Source organism: Emiliania huxleyi (assembly GCF_000372725.1).
Source record: "Emiliania huxleyi CCMP1516 unplaced genomic scaffold EMIHUscaffold_254, whole genome shotgun sequence".
NCBI lineage: Eukaryota > Haptophyta > Isochrysidales > Noelaerhabdaceae > Emiliania > Emiliania huxleyi.
In genome coordinates, this window is record NW_005200138.1 from 112626 (window position 1) to 134682 (window position 22057).

At 66.4% G+C, this 22057-nt stretch overlaps 9 protein-coding genes across 9 annotated transcripts in view; 5 read left to right on the forward strand and 4 right to left on the reverse strand.

Moving 5' to 3' along the window:
• Positions 1-1273: 1273 nt before the first annotated feature.
• On the reverse strand, positions 1274-2806 carry EMIHUDRAFT_237698 (hypothetical protein; the record flags this gene model as incomplete). The annotated part of the gene is made up of 4 exons (XM_005777840.1): positions 1274-1405; positions 1630-1759; positions 1893-2085; positions 2227-2806. The coding sequence occupies 4 exons, from the start codon at positions 2804-2806 to the stop codon at positions 1274-1276; spliced, it is 1035 nt and encodes a 344-aa protein (XP_005777897.1).
• A 1190-nt stretch (positions 2807-3996) lies between these two features.
• Positions 3997-9064, forward strand: EMIHUDRAFT_237699 (hypothetical protein; the record flags this gene model as incomplete). The annotated part of the gene is made up of 8 exons (XM_005777841.1): positions 3997-4131; positions 4910-6025; positions 6162-6379; positions 6455-7484; positions 7747-8111; positions 8188-8311; positions 8397-8446; positions 8515-9064. The coding sequence occupies 8 exons, from the start codon at positions 3997-3999 to the stop codon at positions 9062-9064; spliced, it is 3588 nt and encodes a 1195-aa protein (XP_005777898.1).
• A 145-nt stretch (positions 9065-9209) lies between these two features.
• EMIHUDRAFT_237700 (hypothetical protein) lies at positions 9210-11025 on the reverse strand (the record flags this gene model as incomplete). Its single annotated transcript, XM_005777842.1, has 7 exons — positions 9210-9492; positions 9589-9743; positions 9836-9962; positions 10251-10296; positions 10366-10521; positions 10630-10675; positions 11017-11025. The coding sequence occupies 7 exons, from the start codon at positions 11023-11025 to the stop codon at positions 9210-9212; spliced, it is 822 nt and encodes a 273-aa protein (XP_005777899.1).
• Positions 11026-12841: 1816 nt separating this feature from the next.
• EMIHUDRAFT_237702 (hypothetical protein) lies at positions 12842-14144 on the forward strand (the record flags this gene model as incomplete). Its single annotated transcript, XM_005777843.1, has 4 exons — positions 12842-13531; positions 13614-13707; positions 13751-13827; positions 14040-14144. 4 exons carry the CDS (start codon positions 12842-12844, stop codon positions 14142-14144), a joined length of 966 nt encoding a protein of 321 aa, XP_005777900.1.
• A 139-nt stretch (positions 14145-14283) lies between these two features.
• EMIHUDRAFT_237703 (hypothetical protein) lies at positions 14284-16743 on the reverse strand (the record flags this gene model as incomplete). Its single annotated transcript, XM_005777844.1, has 4 exons — positions 14284-14302; positions 15309-15466; positions 16307-16417; positions 16639-16743. 4 exons carry the CDS (start codon positions 16741-16743, stop codon positions 14284-14286), a joined length of 393 nt encoding a protein of 130 aa, XP_005777901.1.
• A 741-nt stretch (positions 16744-17484) lies between these two features.
• On the reverse strand, positions 17485-18663 carry EMIHUDRAFT_237704 (hypothetical protein; the record flags this gene model as incomplete). The annotated part of the gene is made up of 2 exons (XM_005777845.1): positions 17485-17728; positions 17969-18663. The coding sequence occupies 2 exons, from the start codon at positions 18661-18663 to the stop codon at positions 17485-17487; spliced, it is 939 nt and encodes a 312-aa protein (XP_005777902.1).
• Positions 18664-18814: 151 nt separating this feature from the next.
• On the forward strand, positions 18815-19355 carry EMIHUDRAFT_237705 (hypothetical protein; the record flags this gene model as incomplete). Its single annotated transcript, XM_005777846.1, has 2 exons — positions 18815-19110; positions 19187-19355. 2 exons carry the CDS (start codon positions 18815-18817, stop codon positions 19353-19355), a joined length of 465 nt encoding a protein of 154 aa, XP_005777903.1.
• Positions 19356-19830: 475 nt separating this feature from the next.
• EMIHUDRAFT_367348 (hypothetical protein) lies at positions 19831-21018 on the forward strand. The gene has a single exon (XM_005777847.1). The coding sequence runs from the start codon at positions 19842-19844 to the stop codon at positions 20628-20630; it is 789 nt and encodes a 262-aa protein (XP_005777904.1). The 5' UTR covers positions 19831-19841; the 3' UTR covers positions 20631-21018.
• Positions 21019-21316: 298 nt separating this feature from the next.
• Positions 21317-22057, forward strand: part of EMIHUDRAFT_443634 (hypothetical protein) — a 2184-nt gene continuing 1443 nt past the window's right edge. The window contains exons 1-2 of the mRNA XM_005777848.1: positions 21317-21842; positions 21950-22035. Of these exons, the coding sequence (XP_005777905.1) occupies positions 21327-21842; positions 21950-22035 (602 nt within the window). The 5' untranslated portion in view covers positions 21317-21326. The remainder of the gene's footprint in view (positions 21843-21949; positions 22036-22057) is intronic.

Below are 22057 nucleotides of genomic sequence, written 5' to 3' on the forward strand. Positions count from 1 at the left end.
GTCCGAAGAGAGAGTGGACCTGAGCAATGATATGACTTGGCGGCAAATGATCGCAGTGGGCGTCAGAAGAGTCATCCTTGCGCGAGGAGAGCTCGATAAACTCGAGGGGCCAGGATACGCCGCGAGGAGGGCAGAGTTACGCCGAGAGGCGAGAGCAAGGGATCGGCAGGCAGCGGCGTCGTCGCAGAACGAGGCAGAGGGGAGCGAAGCGACAGAGGAAGAAGCGACAAGAGAGAGAACGACGAGAGGGGGGACGACACTGCTCGATCTACCCTCTGGGGTCCCGTCCCTCAGCAGCGTGCACCTCGATCCTGTACCGTGTTTGTTATGACCCCCCCAATGAACACACCGGTGAGGGAGGGCGAGACGATCGAGGGGTCCCGTACCATGCGGAATCGACCCTATCAAGTGCTCAAGTGCTCAAGGGGGACCCCAGCGCCAACATCATCGGTGGAGGTACAAGTGTTCGAAGAGAGAGTGGACCTGAACAACGATATGACTTGGCGGCAAATGATCGCGGTGGGCGTCAGAAGAGTCGTCCTTGCGCGAGGAGAGCTCGATAAACTCTAAACTCGAGGGGCCAAAATATGCCGCGAGGAGGGCAGAGCTGTGACGAAAGGCGAGAGAAGAAGCGAGAGCAAGGGAGCGGCAGGCGGCGGCGGCGTCGCAGGACGAGGCAGACGAGAACGACGCGACAGAGGAGGAAGCGACAGGAGGGAGAACGACGAGAGTGGGAAGACCGCGAGGTGGCATGAAGGTTGCAGCGAGAATCGGAGAGGGACTGCGAAGAGAGATAGGAAGAGGCAGACGCCCAAGGGTGGGCGACGGCTAGGTCACCACACCCCTCTGCCCTCTTCTTAAAATCCCTGTGTGGTGTCTGTTTTCTTTCTTTTTAGTGAGTTTTGTTGTATGCCATGCGCGCGGACCACGCTTGCAGGGGGACCGGGAGGCCGCGGTAAGTCGTCGTCGCCCGGCGCTCACCATGGCGATCGATGGCGCTAACTAAGTCTAAGGAGGTTCCTCTTTTTTTTCCGCGCGCCTCCCGCAAGCGCGCGATACACGGGGTCCAAGGGCTCCAAGAGTGCTTCTCGGCCGGCCCTGGATGTGAGGCTATACCAACTGCACTCCAAGTGCTCCAAGATCCTTACAACATCGCACAGCACTTAACGTGAGTGTCCTATGAGCACCCCACAAACCGACACCCCATACCCTCTCGCCGCGCCGCCCGCCGACGCCCAAACCCCAAGCCAACGCCCCCCCGCCCGCCCGTGCGTCACATTTTCACGATGCTGACGTAGAGGCTCTCGCCCTCACGCACCTCCTGCTCCAGCCAGCAGCGGGTCGGGTTCTCGCGGCGGCCCGCCTGATGCCGCGCGGTCCCCGTCGCCTCGGTCGCCTTGATCGCCTCGAGGAAGAAGGCGGGCAGGTCGTCGCCCAGCCGGCGCGAGCGGCGGACGGCGGCGGGGGGGACGCCGGCGAGTGCGGCCGCCCGCCTAGAGGAGGAATGCTCCGAGAAGGTTCGTGGGTGTGAGGCTCGAGCCAGGGCCCCGCACACAAGGCCCAGCCGTGCCTACTCCAACTCAGGGACGCGAAATGTGAGTCACTGCTCCACGACAGTGGGTCCCGCACTGGCCGACGGCGGCCGCGCCGCATCTCGTCGAAGTCGTAGATCCATCGGTGCTCGTAGTTGCGAAAGATGTTGTTGATGACCGTCGCTGCCGAGGCGGGCTCGCCCAGCCCGCCCATCGGTGGGAAGCGCCTACCTCGGGCGGTTCTCGGGTGCTGACGGCTCTCTCCCCAGCCCTTCCGCGGGTGGTCCGTGGGTGGTCAGTCGCCTCGCGTGCTCCTGCAGGAAGGGGTCGGTCTCGCGGTTGACGTAGCCCCGCATGTACTTGTCCAAGTCGGGCGTCGTGATTCGGAGGATGCCTGTCGACCGCTCAAGACCGCGGCTGTTGAGTGTGGCTGAATGACGCGTGTGCCTCTTCTGGAGTTGCTCAGATACTCCTTGCCAATGTGTTCCGCATCTAGGGCAAGGAGCGCCGCCCGGGCGCAGCACGCGGTACGCCTCCGCGAGGAAGGCCGCGCCTGCGAGGTACGACAGGGGGCGCGGCGAGGTGCTTCGAGGGTGCACAGGCTGCGAGAAGGAGAAGTGCAGCAGCGGCTCTGGGCCCGGCGCAGCAGCCATGGCGCGGGCAACGACCAGAAAGTGTCTCGGGAGTGGCGTACTATTACCGTCCCGCGGCAGGATGTGCTCGAACATGTGCTCCGAGTAGACGGCGTCGAAGGAGCCGTCGGCGAAGGGCAGCCCCTGCCCGGCGACGAGCCGCATGATGAGCCGCCCCGTCCGCCAGTCCTCGCAGACCACTCCGCTCGGAAGCCGCGTGAAGACCATGTCCGCATTGAGCCAGCCGTCGCCGCACTTGTTCCACCAGTCGCCACCGACCTGCAAGAAGCGCACGCCCTCTGCCGAAAGCTGCGCCGCAGAGACGAAGGTGCCATTGACACGCTGCTGCGACTTCTCTGACTCAAGCGCCTCGCGACCGCGCAGGTGTCCGGCACCGAAGCGGCAGACATTGCACTGACCCTGTATGCACGCGTATCGTCGCTCCTCGAGCTGCGCGGCGCGTGGCTCGAGATGCAAGCCGGGCAGAGGCGCGGCGGCGGCTGGCCACGTCAACAACGTATAGCAGATCGCGAGGAGGGCTGCGATGGTCAGCGTCGTGCGACGGCGTGTGCCGCCGAGCAGCTGGCTCCTACCACGGCGCGTCGATCTCGCGTCAGGCGGCGTGAAGCGACGGAACGACATTGCCGTCAACTACGGCGCCTCGACGAGCGGGGAAAATTTTTTCCCGAACGCCGTTGCAGCACGCATCGCCCTTCCTTTCTTTCGGCATCGCCCTCCTCTCGTAGTGCGGCTGCTTTCTTTCTTTCTCTTGGTTGGAGCACAAGACACAGAGCTCACACAGGATCACAGCGGGAGGAAAGCGGCGAGTCGCAATTCCAGGGGTCGTTGTGGCGGGCCACCCTGTCCCGGAAGGCATGGATCGCGGAGCCCACAGGACCCAAAAGAAAAGAGCTACCAGAGCGCGGAGCCAACATCGATGTGACACCGCGGTGCCACGCACAGGGTCTCTCTTCTCGCGCGCGTAGACAGACACCGTATCGTAGTGTTGTGCGAGGTCCTGTTGTACTTAGTCTAAAATTCTTTTTGAAAAAGAAAGAAAGAAAACAGACAACCCAAGGGAGGGATGGGAGGACGGCACGCCGCCACCACACAGGGATTTTAAGGAGAGGTGTGTGGTGCGCTAGCCGTCGCCCACCCTAGGGAGTCTGCCTCTTCCTATCTCTCTTCGCAGTCTCTCGCCGATTCTCGCTGCAACCTTCATGCCACCTCGCGGTCGTCCCACTCTCGTCGTTCTCTCCCTTGTCACTTCCTCCTCTGTCGCGTCGTTCTCTTCTGCCTCGTCCTGCGACGCCGCCGCCTGCCGGTCCCTTGTTCTCGCGGCTTCTTTCGCCTTTCGGCGCAACTCCGTCCTCCTCGCGGCGTATCCTGGCCCCTCGAGTCTATCGAGCTCCCCTCGCGCAAGGACCACATTTCTGACTCCCACTCCGATCATTTGCCTACAGGTCATGTTGTTGCTCAGGTCCACTCTCTCTTCGAACACTCGTGCCTCTACGGATGATGCCGGCGCTGGGGTCCCCTTCGGATGCATCGTGACATCTGACAACTGGATTTCCACTGGTTCGTCCTCCTCGGAGTCATCTTCCCCGTCCTCCTTCCGCTCGGCTCTTCGCTCGGTACGTTCGGTGTGGCTCACCCTCCATGCCGTGAACAGGCGCTTTATCCACCCTATATTCTTCTCTCGTTCCTCTGCCCTTGCCTTGGTCTTGTCGTTGTTTCGCACCCATGTCTGTATGGCAATCGAGGCTGCCTTCCCCACTACCTGTAGTTCACTCGTCACCTCTCCCGCGAGCTCCCTTCTCTTTCTTTCGGGTATGGAGTCCGTGAGTGCGGGCAGCGTGCAGGCAATCACGGGCGCTATTTTGTCGTACTCCTCTTCGGCGAGCGCTCCAAATCTAGAGCCCATTGCCTTTAAGGAGGCTGCCCTCGCGCGTCTCAGGAATGTGGCGGTGTCTTTTGAGTCCGGCGCCTCCCGTTCAATTCTTGCTGTCGCCCTCGCTGTGTGTTTGTCGAGCTTCCGCATGAAGTGACGCGCCTCTTCCTTATTTCCAGCGCAGCTGCCGCTCAGTATGTGCGCCAACGACGCCTGTGGTGGCTCACTGTCTTCTTGTTTCCAGTCGTCCCAGTCTCCCAGTTCCCCGCGTCTCCTCCTTGCCTCGCGCGCCCCTTTTGTGGCCTCATCCCTAGCCGCCTTGCACGCTCTGCATCCCCAGAACGCACTTCTCGTGGCGGGGCCCCTCGTTCCCCGTTTCTTTTCCCCCTCTAGAATACGCCTGTGGTGTGCCCCGTGTGGCACCCCGACCTGTTGTCTCACCCTGGCCCCCAAGATCGTTTTGGTCGTCACATTGTGATCCCCGACGTCGTCAAATGTCGCCCGCCTGTCCTTCCCCCCGTTCTCGTCCGGTAATCTCATCTTATTATCCCATCGATGCTTGAGGCTGGCTACTGCCACTTCGCTCCACAACCGTCCCGCCACCCCTGCCGTGTGCGATCCTGGCCTCACTGTCTTTCGATATTGCTCGCACACCCACTCGTGCGCGCTCTTACACATGTGTCCGTACGTCCATTCTTTTTGATCGCACCCCACTTCGCCTAAAAATTCTTTTTGTTCGCGCCAGGACTCGCGCCCTCCACAGACCCGAGCCTGGTCCTGGACAGGTCTGTCCTGCACACACTCGCATGCTGTCCGAGGACCCGCCCCATCCTGGACTGCTCCAGCGTCTCAAGGTCACGAGCCGAGAGTGGCGCGACTTCGTGAGCTGCTTGCCGGGCTGCACGCTGCTCTTCCTCGGCCGGACGGAGCACCATCCTCTCGCGGCTGTCGTCTGGCACCCGCCAGCGGCGCGACACGCAGCATCTATCGAGGCGCTCTTCGCCAAACAGGGAGGATGCAGCGTGCGGCCCACCGGAGCACCGCGAGAGGTGGTTCTCGCAGCAGGACGGACGGTGCTGGTTGTCGAGGCGACTGAGTTCGCACGGCTCCTCCTCAAGCGAAGCCCGCAATGGCTCTCGGCGCTCTTTGCCGCCCAGGCTCCAGAGTTCGAGCACGCAGGCTGGCAAAGGCTGACGGCGGAAGCAGACCAAGACACACTAGCCGGCCCTCTGTTTGCGCGTGCGTGCGTGCACCAGGCGGTGGGGCGGCTCAAGCAGTCGGGCTCGGTAGTGGCGGCAGACGAGGAGCCGCCGGCGCTGCGCGCTGCCGCGGCCACGGCAGTCGCCCTGCTCCGGCAAGGGCACCGGCTCGCGCCGGGCAGTCCCGCCCCGCCCGCCTCTCTCCTCGAGCGCCTCGGCGAGCCTAGCGACTGGCCGAGGCACGCGAGGCCGGGCCTGCTCGCTGACGCGCTCGCCGCGGCGCAAGAGCACTGCGCCGCCATCGACACGCACAGCCGGTCTGCGCCGTCCGCGAGCGAGGTGTCGCGGCTGCCTCTCCTCGAGGAGTGGCTGGCCGGGCTCGACCAGCTTCTGCACGACCCCGACGGCGATGCTGAGCTCGCCAGCCTCCTCCATCCGGGCGCCTCCCAACCCCCTGCGCCCGGATTTGAGTTTAAGGACGGGGTGCCCGACCTGCTCGAGCGGCTCGGAAGACCGGTCGAGCCGCGCAGCGTCGTGCTGGCTGTGCGGAGCGGCTCGCACCTCTACGGCCTCGCCACGGGCGCGAGTGACGAGGACTACACCATCCTCTACCTCTCGCCGGCGCGGGAGGCGCTGCGGCTCCGCCCGCCACGCGCGCAGTTCGAGTCGCACGGCTCGTCCTCCTTCGGCGCGGACAAGGCCGGAGAGCTCGAGTGCACCGGCACCGAGCTCGCTAGCTACGTGGAGCACCTGACGCGCGGCAACCCGAGGGTGGTCGAGCGGCTCTGGCTGGGCTGCGACGCGAATCACGCGAGATGACCCGAGGCCGTCCGAGAGTAGGTTGTCGAGCTGCTCTGGCTGGGCTGCGACGCGAATCACGCGATGACGCGAGGCTGTCCGAGAGTAGGTTGTCGAGCTGCTCTGGCTGCCCGAAGGCGCGGCGCTGCGGGCGGCTTGGCCGTGGCCGGAGCTCGTCGCGCAGCGGGAGCTCTTCCGCAACCAGCGCACAGTCGGGCAGTACGTCGGGCTGATTCGCGAGCGGCTGCACCGGGCGCGAGGGCTGCTGGCGCAGGCCGGCTCGCCGCCGCAGGCCTGCAGCGACTCGGTGGTGGCGGGCGTAAACAAGTGCACGAGGGGGCCGCTCGCTACTCGCGTGTGCCTCGCCCACGACTCACAGGTGCCGCTGCCAACCACTCGCAGGTGCCTCTACCACGCGCTGCACAAGCTGTACGACGCGCAGAGGCTCGTCGCGGGCGAGGCGCTGCACGTGGCGTCGCGCGGCGAGGAGCGCGACCGCATCCTCGCCGCGCGCCGCTTCGGCGGCCCTCCCTTCGCCGCGCAGCTCGACCTGCTGGACGAGGTCGAGGCAGCGGTCGGCCGCCTCGTCGCATCGCTCGCGGGTCGCGGCCCTCCGCTGCCGCCAGAGGCGGACGTCAGCCAGCTCTCGAGCTGGCTGCTCTCCGTCCGCCGCCGGCAGCTCGCCGCCCTCGAGCCCCCTCCGGCCCGTCCGGTGCGCTCGGCGTCATCGTCAGGGGGCAGTGGCGCGGAGCCTGCTGGCGAGGAGGACTCAGCCGAGGTCGCATCGTGCTTGCGGCAGCTCGAGGAGGAGCACGGGGTGGCGCTGCTCTTCTGCGCCGAGGTGTCCTCCCGCGTCATCGGCTCGTCGCACAGCCGGTCGGACCACGATTTGGTCGCCGTCTTTGTGCCTCCGCCCGCCGCGTACCTGTCGATCGAGGCGCCGCGCAAGAAGCTGTCCGCCTCCTTCGCCACTGCCGGCTGCACGGCCGTGGACGTGGTCGCTTACGAGCTGCGGCACGCCTCCTCGATGCTCGCGTCCAACAACCCGACCCTGTTTGAGGCGCTGCGCTCGCCAATCGTGTATGCGGCGACTGAGCCGTTCGCCTCTGGCGCGCGCGCGCTGGCCGAGCGCTACGACGCGCTCGCCCTCGCCGCGTCGTGGCTGCACCACGCCAAGCGCAACCACGTCGACTTCATCGCGGGGGCGAGCCGGCGGGGCGAGGAGGGGCCGGTGCGCAAAAAGTACCTGCACGTGTTGCGGCCGCTCCTCTCGGTGCGCTGGCTGCGCGAGCGAGGCCGGCTCGAGCTGCCGGCGGAGGGTGGAGAGTGCCCGGAAGACGACGCGACTGAAGTCGATCCCGCGGCGGAGCGCTGGCCGCCGCAGCAGCTGCAGCAGCTGCTCTCGTCGCTGGGCGCTGCGGAGGGCGACGCGGTGTACGCCGAGATGAGGGCCGCGCTAGGCGCGCCCGCTGCCCTCGCGGCAGTCATCAGGAGCCTCGACAAATCTCGCTGAATCTCGGCGAATCTCGGCTGTAGGAGCGCTGCTGCTCCCCTCTCGGCGGGGCGAGCTGCAGCAGAGCGCTCCGCGTGTGCCGAGCCTCGACGCTTTCATCGAGAGGGAGCTCGCCGAGGCGGGCGGCTGCGGGCGGAGGGAGGGCTGAAGAGAAGCTGTTCATACTGTGTGCTGTGAGCAGGCGGAGGGGTGGCTCGCGGAGCGAAGGAGGCGGCAGCGGGACGGCGGCACGCGCCACTCGGCCCGCGCGCTCGCCGCGTGTGATGCGCTCTGTGTGGCATCGATCCAGGCGGCGGCGGCGGGGCACAGTGGTGGCGGTGACACTGCCAGCGGGTGGGTTGGCGGTGCGGCAGCATCCTCCGACCAGCCCGGGCTGGACGAGATCGGCCTTCGCTACGCGACCATCGAAGAGACCGCCACAGGGCGCGACAAGTACCTCGGTGGCGACAAGACTTCGGCTGGCCAGGGCTTCACGAGGCACTATGCGGCGCTGCTCGAGCCGCTCCGCCCCCTTGTGGGCGTGACACTCCTCGAAATCGGCGTCTGGTACACCCTCGATGCCCCCCACCCTTGCCCACTCCCCGCCTCCTTCCCCCCACTCTCAGCGCCGCGCCATGTGCAGGTACGGCGCATCGCTCGCCATGTGGTCCGACTACCTCGGGCCGACCGCCCGCATCATCGGCATTGACTGCTCGCTTGCCCGCTTCCGGAGGCGTGGAGGGGGCGGGCACCTGCAGACGAGCCCAGTCGGGACTGAGATGGGAATGAGGACCGAGTAGGCACCTCCCGGAGCTGCGCAGGAAGGGCGCCTTCCGCGCTGCCGAGCCGCAGACTCACGAGTTGGACACCGCGTCGGAGGCGTTCGTCTCGCTCGTCGCACGGTCCTCGGCTGAGCGTGCGGGACGACGCCGTGAGCCGCGCCTCTTCACGCCTGTTATCCCTTGAAAAGGCTGCCTCGGCTGCACATCGTCCTCGACGACGGCGACCACACGGCCCTCTCCCAGTGGCGCCTCCTCCGCCTCCTCTGGCCCAGGCTGCTGCCGGGCGGCGTTTACGTCATCGAGGATGTCGTTCAGCCGGGCGCTTTCTTCGCTCCCAGCGCCTTCGGTGCCGTGCTCGGCGCCGTTGCAAACGAGAGCTACCCTCGCTCCGCCGAGGTCAATCGCGAGCGTGAGCGTGTCGTCTCTGCTGCACGCGCCGCCGCGGTCGCGGAAGTCGAGCACGCGCGGCGGGCGGTCGCCCACGCCACGGCCGCTCGTGAGCGGGCGGGAGACGGGCGCGACCGGGCGGCGATCGAGAGCGCGCTCGCCGCAAAAGTGAGCGCGCTCGAGGCTCTCGAGGCAGAGGGAGGGCCGCGAATAGGGGAGCGGAGGGCACGTGCCGCGGCGAGGGAGTTTGACGCTAGCGTCCAGAGCGCCGCCGCGCTCGCGGCAGAGGCAGAGTCGATCGAGGTAAGGCGCATGTGCGTCGTGATCAGGAAGAAGGGGGGGGGGGAGTGAGGCTGAGGACATAGAGCAGTTCTGTATTCACACGAAACTACTTGATAATCGTTTTTACATTTTAGCGTTGTGTGAGTCGACAGAAGAGGGCTGGGGAAGACACACTGACACACAGAGTGTAACAGAGAATTAAGGCCAGGAAGGCTCACGCTGCCGCGGAGGTCGCTCGGGACCTGCTGCTGCTCGTCTGCCGCCTCGGCTTCTGCCCGCCCGCAGACCCCTCGCCTCCGGCCGCCGCCCTGCCGCGCTTGCCTCCCCTTTGGGCCGCGGTAGCGGGAAGATGCTCGGGGTGGCCGTCCTTGTCGTCGCGCCACTGCCCGTTGTATGAGGAGCCGTCATTGTACGTGATCCGGCCGCGTCCGACTCGCTCGCCCTTGTCCGAGACCCACCACTCCCCCGCGTAGACCGTGCCATCGGCCCGCATGTACCTGGCGGGGGTGGGGGAGGGCGAGAATCTAGGAGGAACGATACGCGCTATCATCATACGACCGGGCCTCTCGTCCCTAGTACGTCGGGGTTCGCACCGGCCCTCCCCGACTCGCTCGCCCTCGACCCACTCCCCGGTGAACGAGGAGCCGTCTGCGCGCGTCCACGTCCCCTGCCCGTGCGGCTTGCCGTGTTGGTACTCGCCGCGGAAGGAGTCGCCGTCTGACCACTTGGCGAACCCGGAGCCGTGCTCCTGCGGTCAATGTGTGGAGCAAGGTGAACGGAGACGCGTCGCAGAAGGGGCGACAGACACAGATGCCCTCGCTGCCGCGCCTTGCCCCGTACCCACTGCCCAACGTAGGTCGCCCCGGACGACTCTGAGTACTTGCCCTCGCCATGCCAGTCGTCGTCCTCCCACTCGCCATCGTACACGTCGCCCTCGGCATAGACCGCCTTCCCTCTGCCGCACTGCCTGCCCTAGAGTCACGAGGGTAGGCGCGCTCAGACGGCACCGTTCACTGCGGTGTTGGCGTGCTCTCTCTCTCTCTCTCTCACTCTCTCTCTCTCTCTCTCTCTCTCTCTCTCTCTCTCTCTCTCTCTCTCTCTCTCTCTCTCTCTCTCTCTCTCTCTCTCTCTCTCTCTCTCTCTCTCTCTCTCTCTCTCTCTCTCTCTCTCTCTCTCTCTCTCTCTCTCTCTCTCTCCCCCCCCCTCTCTTCTCTCTCTCTCTCTCTTGCGTGCTCTCTCTCGCTCTTGCCCGCACCTCCCGCCATTCACCAGTGTAAACGTCTCCCTCATCGTTCTTGGCCCTGTCACAGTGGGGCAGAGGGCATTTGGCTGAAGGTGAGGACGGCTATCGCGGTGGACAGGGAGCTGACTGTAACTGATGGATGACGTCTGGCAGTGGCGACAGCGACAAGAGCAGAGGTGGCAGCCCCGCGGCCTTTGGCGCCTGCCGCGGCCGTGCGGTTTGCCATCCAGCAGCTCGCCTTCGTACGCGCCATTGGAGTAGTCCTTGTGGAGCCTGCCCCGGCCTTGCGGCATCGAGACGCGCGGCCTGCACAGCCGGTGGCCGACAGGACTGGCGGTGGGACGCACGAGCGCACGCAAGTCGACACAAGAAATACATCAAATGCGCAAACCGTTTGTGCCGCGTCCCGTGTTCTCGAGGTTCTCGAGGTGGATATCCTTTGGCCGCGTTGGGTAGCGAGGATTGGTGTGACGCGCTCCACGCAGGCGTGTTTTCTGGCGGCCGACCGTCTCTCAGTGCACGGAGTTGCCCCTTCTCCGTGTGCTGCCCCGAGTTCAATTTAAAAAAAGGAAACCCGTCCGTGCGATCTTTGTGCAGGGTTCTTTGTGGGTGTGGTCGGCGACTAGCCGGGGTCGTCGTCCTCACGATGGGGACTAGCACTAGCTAGGGTGCCCACAGGACCCAAAAGAAAATAGCTTTCCGGCTCAAAAAGGGACGCACGAGGCAAATCTGATGTTGGCCAGTTCCAATAGGAGCGAGGCCTCTTCCGTTGGGGGACCGAGTTCATAGGAAACGAGGGTTTCCCATTGTGTCCCGCTCCAGCGCGAGCGTGACACTGCACTTGGCGCCGAGCGCCCGCGGCTCAGACCTTGTGCAGGCCACCCCTCGGTGACCACGCCGGTCCGGACCGATGGCGCTCGGTGTGGAGCAAGCAAGACCCCCCCCCCCCCCCTCGGCGCGCGCTCGCCATTCCAACGGCCGCCAGGAGCACCAAGAGGACTCCTCATGGCTGTGGTCAAGTGGGCTTCGACCGGCCTCGGCTGGGGGGGCGGGTTGTCCCGGCTGCGGACGCCTTCTGCAGCCCCCTGGGATGGGGACAGCACCCAAAAACTGCCCCCGGCGGCATACAGCACTGCCAGCCAGCCTCTTCCTCCTCCTCAAGGGCTGTACTATAGGCCATATTGCGCCGCCTCCTACTGGCAGCCGGGCGGGCGCGCGCCGCGGGCGCCTCGGCGCGCGCACGGCTCGCAAAGTTCGAACGAGTACTGCCGCCCGGCCGCCTCAAGGCTGCCGGGCGGCAGTACTCGCCTCGCAAGGCGCGCACCGGCTGATCTGGCTGCTGCGCCGGCGGCCGCTGCGCTGGCCGCTGCTGCGCCGGCTGGCGGGCGGTACGGCCGCCGGCGGCCGCTGCACCCGCGCCTTCCCTCGCGGGCGCCGTCGCGCCGCGCGCGCCCAACTCTACTGGCACACGGCACGCGTCGTCACACAGCCGCGGAGAACAGGCGGTGCTGTGCGCGAAGCGCGCGCGATCTCGTACTTTTAAGGCTGGATCCGGCCATTCCAAGGGTATACCTTTGAGAATCCCCAGCGTCCCACCCTCCTAGTCACACTCTCAATTTCTCGACTGGCCAACACGAAGTGCTGCGATCGGGAGTGGCCCATTTCTTTTTTCCTTTCTTTTTTTGGGCCCTGTGGGCACCCTACACTAGCCGTCTTCCACATGGTCCCTCGGGTCCCTGCTGCTCCTAACCTCTTCGTACATCATGGAGGGGGCGCTCCTCCTGGTCAAGGCCTTCCCCGTCTTCATGATCGCCTCGCCTAGCTTTGTCGGCACCCTCTCGGCTTACTGCGCCGCCCGCGCCGCCGACCTGAGCTGGGGCAACCGCCCCGCCGCGTCGCCCGAGGAGCAAGTGAGGCGGCGCCTCGCACTGAAGCTGCCCGACGACGACGCGTTGATGTCGCGATGGCACCGAGGCCACGTGCGACGGATGCATCCTGCTCAACGCGCTGCTCGTCGCCGCTAACCTCGCGCTGATGGCGGCGGCGCCGTGGTTGGTCACGGCCATCGCCTTTGTGCATCCGTCGCCGCGTCTTTGAGGGCGCCATCGAGCTGTGCCTCGTCTTATCGTTCGCATTCCTACTGCAACAGCTGACTGCTCGGGCTCTTTCACGCGTGGACGGCTGCGAAGAACGTGCTGCGCGGTCTCTCACAGCTCGTTCGCCGCAGCCCAAAGGTGGTTCTTGCGCGAGTGGCACCGACGAGAGTGGAGATTCGAGTGGCGCCACGGAGTGGAGACTCTCTGCTGCACTCCAGGCCGCGCCTCCACCGCTTCCGTCGAGGCCGACAGCGACGCGCAGGACGTCACTCGGCCCGCCACCGCCACGCACCTCGAGTGAGCGCCGCTGCTCCCTACAGACCGGCCTATAGGCGTGTCTGAGGATCTTGTGTATTGCCGCAGGAGGTAGACTCTGGGAGAGGCGACTCTGAGGCCTCGAGACGGCAGACGTTCGAGCTCGTCGTGTCGGCTGCCGAGAATTCTTTTCGCCCCAGAATCGAGAGTGCCGCTTGCGCCGCCGCCTCGTCCGCCTCGAGTCGACTGAGCATGCAGCGCTGGCCCATCGGCCTGCTGCTCGACGCCGTCGCCACGCTCGCCGGCACGGGTGGCAAGCAGCTGCTGCGGCACGCAGCGCTCACGGGCAAGCACCGCTACTACGCTCTCGGCCTCATCCTCACGGCGGTCATCGACCCAATCTTTGACGTGGCGGCGTACACGTACGCCGCGCAGTCCATCATCGCCGCCGCCGCCGGCCTCGTCGTGGTGTGGAACGTGCTGCTGGCGCCGTACACGCTCGGCGAGGCGCTCACGCGCGAGCGCAAGCTCGGCTCGGCCCTGATCTTTTCCGGCACACTGCTCGTCGGCGTCAGCGGCAGCCACGCGGAGGTGGAGCGGACTCCGGCGCAGTACCTCTCGCTCTTTGCGCGGCCCGAGGCCTGCGCCTACTACGCCTCCTTCGCGGCCTGGATTGCCGTCTGCGCCGCGCGCCTCTGCCGCGTCGGGGCTGGCAAGGTCGAGCGCGGCTTCCTCGTCGCCGCCGCCGCCGGCTCGCTTGGCGGCAACACCTTCACCACCAAGGCCGCCTCCGAGCTCCTCGCCAGCGGCGCGGCAGACCCGGAGTGCGACGGCTGCCCGTTCCGCTCGCCCGCGTTTTACCTCCTCGCCGGCTGCACGGCGGCGACCGCCTCGACCGCGCTGCTGCTGCTCGGCCTGGTGCGCGCTCTAGACTTCCACACGGTGTGGCACAGCGCGCCGTCGCCACAGCTTGCCACCTGAGGCGGAGGCGTGCACTGACGTGGGTGCCTCGTCTCCCTCGCAGGTGCTGCGCGAGCACGACGCCCTCTTTGCGATCACCGTCTACTCGGGCTTCTACATCCTCTCTGGCGCCCTCCGCGGGAAGGCACGGACGCGCCGTGGACATGTCGTGAGTCATGTCGTGGACGCGGCCCGCCGTAGGCGCCCTCAGCGGCAACTTCGTGATGGACGAGAAGCGCGGCCGCCCGGCCGCCTCGCTCGCCGCCTACTGCGCCTCGGTGGGGGTCGTGCTGCTCGGCCTCGCCGTCCTCGGGCTCGGCGAGCGAGGGGAGGGCGCGGGGGCGGCGGCGGCGCGCAGGCCCAGCTACGAGCCGCTGAGCGACGAGGCGGGCGCTGCCGAGCCGGGCGACGCCGGAGCGGTGCGCGGCGGCAGGGCGGCGCAGCGGGAGTGGAGCGGGGCGAGGCAGACCGCTGGCAGCCTTCCTTGGAGGACATGAGAGCTCGAGAGTGGCGAGAGTGGCGAGAGGTCGATTATGGAAATGTTTCCGTGCTCCCCGCCAAAAAATCCTACGGCTCTAGGGTCTCTAGGACGTAGGAGGTGATATTAGCTGTTATTCATCAACCCCGTTGTGGAGGCTTCCCTGGGACCCTGTTGCGTCAGGCGTCAACCACTGTCTCTTCCCATGCATACAACATGTGCGAGCTCGCGAGCTCATCTGCATCTCAATCAAATCTCAGGGGGCGTCGCCGCGCCTAAGCCGACTACATCAAGAAAAGATTCGTGCCGTCGCCCCCCCCCCCCCCGGAGGGACACTATCTTGGAGCGCTCTACATCAAGACTGCGAAAGAAGCGCTTCGCGCCGTCGCCATCGGCGCCACTGCCTCCCACATATTCTCGGCCGGGTCGTACCGCTCCACCGAGCTGAGGCGGGTGTGGCCGGCACCCAACCCACCAACGGCGTACAGCTTGCCCTCGAGCGCCGCCACGGCGTGACTGTACCGTGTCTCCGCCATCGGCGCCACCGCCTCCCACGTGTTCGCTGTCGGGTCGTACCGCTCCACCGAGTGGAGGCGGCCGTCGTCGTTGATGGACCCGCCAACAGCGTATAGCTTGCCGTCGAGCGCCGCCACGGCGTGATTATACCGTGCCGTCGCCATCGGCGCCACCATCTCCCACGCGTTCGTCACGGGATCGTACCGCTCCACCGAGCTGAGGCTGCCGTCGTCTTCGTTCAAGCCGCCCACCGCATACAGCTTGCCATCGAGCACCGCCACGCCGTGAGCCTGCCGCGCCGTCGCCAGCGGCGCCACCGCCTCCCACGCATCCAACGCTGGGTCGTACCGCTCGACTGAACTGAGGGCGCCGTCGTCGTCGTCATTCGCTCCGCCCACAGCATACAGCGTACCATCGAGAACCGCGACAGCGAGATCAAACCGCGCCTCTTCCATCGGCGCCACAGCCTCACTTGATTTCGTAGCAAAGTCGTACCGCTCCACCAGGTTGGAAGATGCGAAGTTCTCGGCCTCACTCAGGCCGCCCGCCGCGTAGAGCTTGCCATCGAGTACCGCCATGCCGACATACCTTCGTGCCGTTCGCATCGGCGCCACAGCCTCCCCCTCCCACTCATTTGTTGACGGGTCGTACCGCTCCAGCGAGCTGAGGTGCTCGCCATTGTTGTTGTGGCCGCCGATCACGAGCAGGCGCGGCCTCTCGCGCTTCTTCAGCGTCTCCTTCCAGCCGCGGCGCCACGCGCGGCACGTCCCCTTGACGGCGTGCTCCTTGGTCGGCAGCTGGGCGAGGATGTGCGGGGCGAGGTCCGGCGAGAGGAGGACCTCGGAGAGCACCCACTCGGGCTGCTCCACGAGCCGAGCGGCGTGTTCCTCCGCCACGCGCAGCGCGGCGGCGCTCGCGCCCGCCTGCGCCTCGATGCCGTCTGTCATGTTTGCGCGCTGCGCCGTGCTGTACGCCGTCATCGCCGCCGCCGCCCGCGCCCCTCGCCCCCCTCCCCCTCCCCCTCCCCCTGCCGCCGCCGCCGCCAACGACGAGTGGCAGCAACCACCGCCTCCTGCAGGCATTTGGTCTAGAGTGTATGCTGCTGGGCGGGGCGTCTCCTGTGGGCGAGAGCCGAGACTCGTAACGGCGAGAGGGGAGAGAGCAGGGCAAAACGCTTCAGGGACACGGCGCCGTGTGGTTCACTGCGCAAAAGCTTTTGTGTTTTGATCAGAGACGATGTTCATCACAGATGTGGCGCACCCTCCCAACTAGTCCTGCCCACAGGGAGGGCGGCGCCGCCGGGGCCTCCGCCGGCGCCTCCGCCCGCGCCCCCTCCGCCCCCGCCGGCGCCGGCGGCGCCTCCGCCCGCGCCCCCTCCGCCCCCGCCGGCGCCGGCGGCGCCTCCGCCCGCGCCCCCTCCGCCCCCGCCGGCGCCGGCGCTGCCACCGGCTCCGCCGCCGCCGCCGCCGCCTGCGGCATTGCCGCCGGACCCGGCTCCGCCGCCTCCGGCTCCGCCTCCACCGCAGCCGCAGCACGCGCCTTCGCCGAGAGTCGGAGGTAGCTGTAGTCGGTGTCCGAAGCGACGGTCGACCCCCCAGAGCCTCCGCCTCCGCCGCCGCCGCCTCCCCCTCGGCGGCTGCCTCAGGTGCCGCCGTACCCGAGCCCGGCTCGGCCGCCGCCGCGCCGCTCGCCGCCGCGCCATCCCGCTGCGCACAGGCCTCCGGGAGGATAGCGGCTGGCGCGTCAGCTGCAGGTACGAGCACCGCCGCCTCGCCGATCGCCCCCGCCTCTGCAGGCTCCTTTGCCGGCGCGCCGCCAGGCGGCACCCGCCCGAGCCCATCCGCCTCGGCCGCGATCACAGCCTGCTCGGCCGCCTGGTCCGGGCGAGGCGAGCGCCCGCCAGACTGCGGCGAGTCCGCACCGCGTGCACCAGCGACGCGAAGATTCGCTGCCACTGCTGCTGCTGTTGCGTGGACGGCGAGAAGCGCCGTGTTTGCGGCGTCGTCGCGGAGGAGGGAGGGCGGTCCGGCGGCGATGGGAAAGGACGGCGTGGCGGCGCCGCAAGCGCGTTCGGTCGCGCGCGCCCCGAGGCCACCGTCGTGGGTGCAGCGTGCGTGCCTGACTGAACTGCTGGGCTCGCGCTTTGCCCGATGCGCAGCGGCGGGTCGACGTGGCTACTGCCGGCCCGCAGCTTCTTCATCGGCGGCGCGGGGCTCGCGGCTGCAGCATGGAACCCGACCAGTGCGTGCCCACGCTTGCTCTGCCCTTTCCACAACGTCATTGCGACGTCGGCGTTGCCCCCCACAGTTGCCGCCACCGTTGCTGCTCTGCCCGACTTCTTCGCGGGCACTTTTGGGGGAACCCTTCTGTGAAGAGGGCCTGTCTAGACAGCTATCTAGACAGAGACAGCTGTCTAGACAGCTGTCAAGACAAAACTACAAGTTCAAACTTCAAGTTCTCAAGTTCTCTTAGTTCTGCTGTCTAGACGCACCCCCCCCCCCCTTCACTGGCAAGTAAAGAAAGCGGCATGTGGATGGATCTTGGGTGGGTGGGTGGGTGGGGAGTGGCCTCGGCAGCGGCGCCAGGGGTGCTGTCAGGGGTCGTCCAGCCACGACTACGAGACTTTACTGTGAATAGTGGAGCCATGTGCCACTGTCTGGACGCTGTCTGGACGCTGTCTGGACGCTGTCTGGACGCTGTCTGGACACTGTCTGGACAGGCTCAGAGGACTGTCTAGACAGGTGCGGGAGCTCCACAAACCAGGTTATATTTTTCACTAAAGAGCTCCGCTAAGGCCTAAGCACGGCGCCCCACGAGCGCGCGCGAGCAGGAGGGGGGAAGGAGGGGCCGCCAGAATGGAGGTTTTTTGTTGTTTTGAGGTGCGAGGAGTCGTCCGCCGGGGCCGTGGGCGAAGATGGTTGTGAGTGTAAACAGAGTCTGGTCAATGCACATCGAACAACACCAACAATCCAGGTCGTCCCGCCGGCACCACGAGCGCGCCGCTGCAGCGCAGGTTGAGTAGGCGCAGAGTCGGGCAGCCGCCGAGGGCGCCCACGTCCACCACGGCTCGACACTTGTTGAGGTGGAGCTGCCGCAGCGCGTGGCACTCGGCGAGGCAGCCGACGGCGCTCAGCTTTGAGCATCCCGTGAGGTAGAGGGTGTCGAGAGCGCGGCAGCCCACGAGCCTAGATGGGGGAATGCAGGGGGCGGATGCGTTGAATAGTGCATGATGCAGTGAAACTCAGACCCTGGCATGAATGCAGTGAATGCAAATGCAGTGAATCATGCAATGAATGCACTATTCCCAGGGTCTGAGTTTCACTATTCAACGTGAGATCTCGCATTCCCCATCTAGGCCCACGAGCGGGGCGACATCGCTCAGGCTGGCGCAGCCGGTGAGCGTGAGAGTCTTGAGCTTTGGGCACTCGCAGAGCATCGAGACGTCGCTGACGAGCGTGCAGCTCAGGTCGAGCGACTCGAGTGCCAAAAGGGCGCGCAGCGGCGAGACGACACGCAGCGAGCGGCAGCCCCGCAGCGACAGGCTGCGGAGGCCATGGCACGCCGCCCGGCCCGCGCTCACCAGCGGCTCGACGTCGACCAGCGCCTCGCACCCGCGCAGGTCGAGGCTCTCGAGCCGCGCGCAGCAGGCGAGAGGGCCCAGCGAGGTGAGGGGCGCAGGGCCGTACAGGCACAGGTGCGTCAGCGGACGGCACGCCGCGAGCGGGCTCAAGTCGTCGGCCAGGGCGACGGACACGCCCTTGAGCAGCCGCAGCGTCTGGAGAGAGCGCGCCCTCTCCGCGCCGGCCAGGGAGCGGATCGACGAGGCCGGCCCGCGCACGGTGAGAGCTCGAAGGCCGGGCACCAAGAGGAGGGCGTCGAAAGCCTCCTGCGTGCACCGGTCAACATCGACGGAGACGAGCTGAAAGCGCGCGGCGTTCAGAGCGATGAATTGCAGCAGCCGTGGCGCAGGCGAGGGGCGGGCACTCAGGTCGAGCTCGAGGTTTTGCAGCGTGGCTCGAAGCACCCGGCAGCAGGACACGAGCCGCATCAGCTCGTTCGCCTGCAGGTTCTGGCCGCTGGCGACCATGATGGGGACAACCTCCTGGAGGAGAGCCAGCATGGCTCCCGCTGAAGAGAGAGATAACACACTCCGCGCCGCCACGGGTCGTGAAATCCTTTCGTGTCGATTGGTGGCTGCCGGCAAAGGCGCGATTTCTTTTTTTGAAAGAATGGGGCCCCTCTTCTTCTGAAAGAAAAGAAATACAAGTGCCATGGAGGCTGGCGAGAGAGACTGCGCCGGCGGCTTCCACTCCACCTCGCTCATGAAGGCGGCAAGGAATGACCAGCCGGAGCTCGTGGAGAAGGCGCTCGAGTGCACCGCCAACAATATAGACGCAGTCGGCAGTGACGGACGCACGGCCCTGATGATCGCTGCCGCGTTGGGCCACCTGAGGGTCGTGCGAGCACTGTGCAACGCCGGAGCCGACCTCAACCTCGTCGATGGTAACGGCCGCTCTGCGCTCGACGCCGCTATTCGCAGCGAGCATGCCGAGATTGCGGCGCTCCTGTGCGTGCAGCCCGCTGCCACACCCTGCCAGCACACCATGCCGACACGCCCGTTCGCTTGCCTGCTCGGACTGCAGGAGCAAAGAGGCTGCATCTCGAGAAGCGCTTTGGGCGGCCATCAACGGGGTGTCGGGCGAACAGAAGCCGATGGACGCGGGGCCACCGGCCATGCCGGCTGGGCTGGCCGAAATGCTGGCGCAGGCCGGGGGCAGCATGCCGCCCGCGTCGCGAGAGGCGCCGTTTTAAGACGAGAGAGTCTCGGTGTGAAGTCGAGTGAACTCTTGCAGCTCGAGCCTCGAGCGCAGAGACCTGGGGTCTACGAGATTACTATTCGCACGCACGGGGCACGGGAAGGCATCCTACTGTGTGAATACGTTTTCCACGTATTCCAAATGACCTCCCAGAGGCCTGTATTCTGCCGTATTCCACCCGTATTCCACGTATTCCATGGAATACGCCGTATTCCAAGCTCCAAAAATGGACGTATTCCGGTGAAGAAATTTTTCTTCGCTCCGCGAATTCACACAGTAGGGAAGGCATAAGAACACAGGGGCGGACGGACAGCTGAGGACGGAGGTCGGAGCCAGTCCCGTGCCCAGTGTCGTACTAGGGAGTTCTTGTAATTTTTTTCTGCCCCAAATACGCGCTCGCTCGCTTGCGAATAAAAGAATTTTAAAAAAAGAATTTTTCGCCCTGCTCACTTGTCGCCCGATGGGACTTGTCTCCACCTCGATGAGGCTGCTCGAGCGCCGCGCCGCGCTCTTCTCGGCCGTGCTCCTCGGCGCGGCACAGCCGCCTCTGCCGTCGCGCGCGGCTCTATCTGGCGTGCCTGATACGGCCACCGCCGACGAGCTGGCCGCCGCCTACGCCGCTGGCGCGAGAGCCGATGGCGGCCGTGGAGCAAACACGATGATCCGCAAGCGTGCTGAGAGTGGCGTGCAGCGCGTTGGCAGCGACAGCCCCGTCTTCAAGCCTGGAGCGATCCTCGACGGCGTTCGCAGCGCAGACGGGTCGACTGTGGACGTGTCGTTTGCCTACCCGAAGGAGTGGACCGTGGCGGGCGGCCCAAACCTGGACGTCCGCGACGTCCGGACGTCGGACAGCGCCTACCTGCTCGCCGCTCCTCTGCCGAGCGGCCAGGCTCTGGACACGTTGCCTCGCAGCTTCTTTGCCGAGCTCCTCTTCCGAAGCGACGGCAAGTACGGCGCGTACGGCGGCGTCGACGACTTTGCAATCGCGGAGAGCGGCGTGGCGCTCCTCTCGTCCCCGTCGGGCGGTGAGCAGCCGTACCGACGGCTGAGCCTCCGCTTTGACGTCCTCACGTACAACCAGAACACCGTGCGGAGGCGTGCGCTCGTCTCGGCGACGGCGGCGGGAGGCTCGGTGTACGTGCTCGTCGCGAGCTGCCTCGGCTCGCGCTTCAAGGAGGCGCAACCCGCCCTTGCCTCGATCCAGGACAGCTTCCGCGCCCTCGCAGCGCCGCGGAGATTGCGCCCAGGGCCTGAGGACAAGCCGGCGTGAAAGAGCCGCGCACTCATGCAGGCGTTCCGCGCGGTGGCGCGCTCCTCGACGGTCTCTGTGCTTGCAGGCAGTAGCCAGTACGTTCCTATGATCCCATCTGCAGCGATATTTGCGATTATTGTCGTAGCTCTCCATTTCGCTGCGAATTGTATCTCCCGCTGATCTCCTGGGGAGATTCGATATAGCAGACTGGAGCCGCCGAGGCCGCGACCCGAGACGCCGCCCGACGAGCCCCCACTGTAGTGTGTATCGGCTTTACCCCCATGCCCCCCCCCCCCCTCTCGATCCAGTGGACTCCTGATTCTCAGCATTCGGTGCACGGTGGCTCGGGGACTGCTCATTCACATTCTCCACGTTTTTCGTTTTCGGCCGTACGCCGCGCCATTCGATTAAAAGTGCAAGGCCCAGTGCGCGCGTGCACAGTGCGTTGTCTTCCGTGCCTCGTTAGTGTTGTGAGAGCGAGTTGGCTCCTAAAGCGCAGGAGTCGCTTACGCGGCAGTGATCCAGTGTGGCAGCGGCTTTCATTCCGCCCGGACGAGTGAAACGGTCGATGATCGTATTCACGACGAGTTTCGAATAACACAAGGTAACAACACAAAAAACGGCTCCAGCCAGGCCCCAAATTACGTGTGAGTGTTAGAGTTGTTAACCCCGCGGGCGGCTTTTTTTTTCTGACGCCGATACTGCACCTTTCCCATGTCTGCTGGATTCGAGGACCCCTTCTCAAGCCTGCCCGCCGCCGTCATCGGCCACATCCTCGGGCTCGGCGACGCTCGCACCGTCTGCATGTGCGCGAGCGCGAGCGCGACTCTCGCCGCCGCCGTCGAGGAGGCGGACGCGCCCATCTTTGCGTCGCTGGTGCAGCGGCGGTATGGCCACCTCGAGGGGTGGGCGATCCCCGCGGCGGCGCTCGCGCCGCCGCCGCACGACCCGTGCGGCTGGCGCGCCCTCTACTACCGCCTCGCCGACCGGCGGTCGGACGGATTTTGGGGGCGCATCGCCGTCGGCAATGTCACGCACGAGGCGCTCGTCGCGCGTGGGCTAGTGCGGCCCACCAGGCCGGCGGCGCGGGGGTGCGTCCTGCTGATCGACGACGCGATCTACGACGTGACCGCCTTCGCGCCCCTCCACCCTGGCATGGCCGCCTCCCTCCACCTCTTTAGCGGTTCGGACGCGACCGAGCCCTTCCACGACGTCGCCCACTCGGCAGAGGCGCGCCCCTCCCCGAGCACCCGCCGCCGCAGCCGCCTCCCCCTTCACCGCCAAGCCCGCCGCCGCCGCGCCCGCCACTGCCCCACTTCCCAACCTCCTCCTTGCAGGCCCTCCGCATCATGCGCTCCTTCCTCGTCCCTGGCCTCCGCCTCCCGCACGAAGGCGTCCCCGCCTCGCTCCTCAGCGACGCCGAGTGCGCACACGCCCCCCCCCCC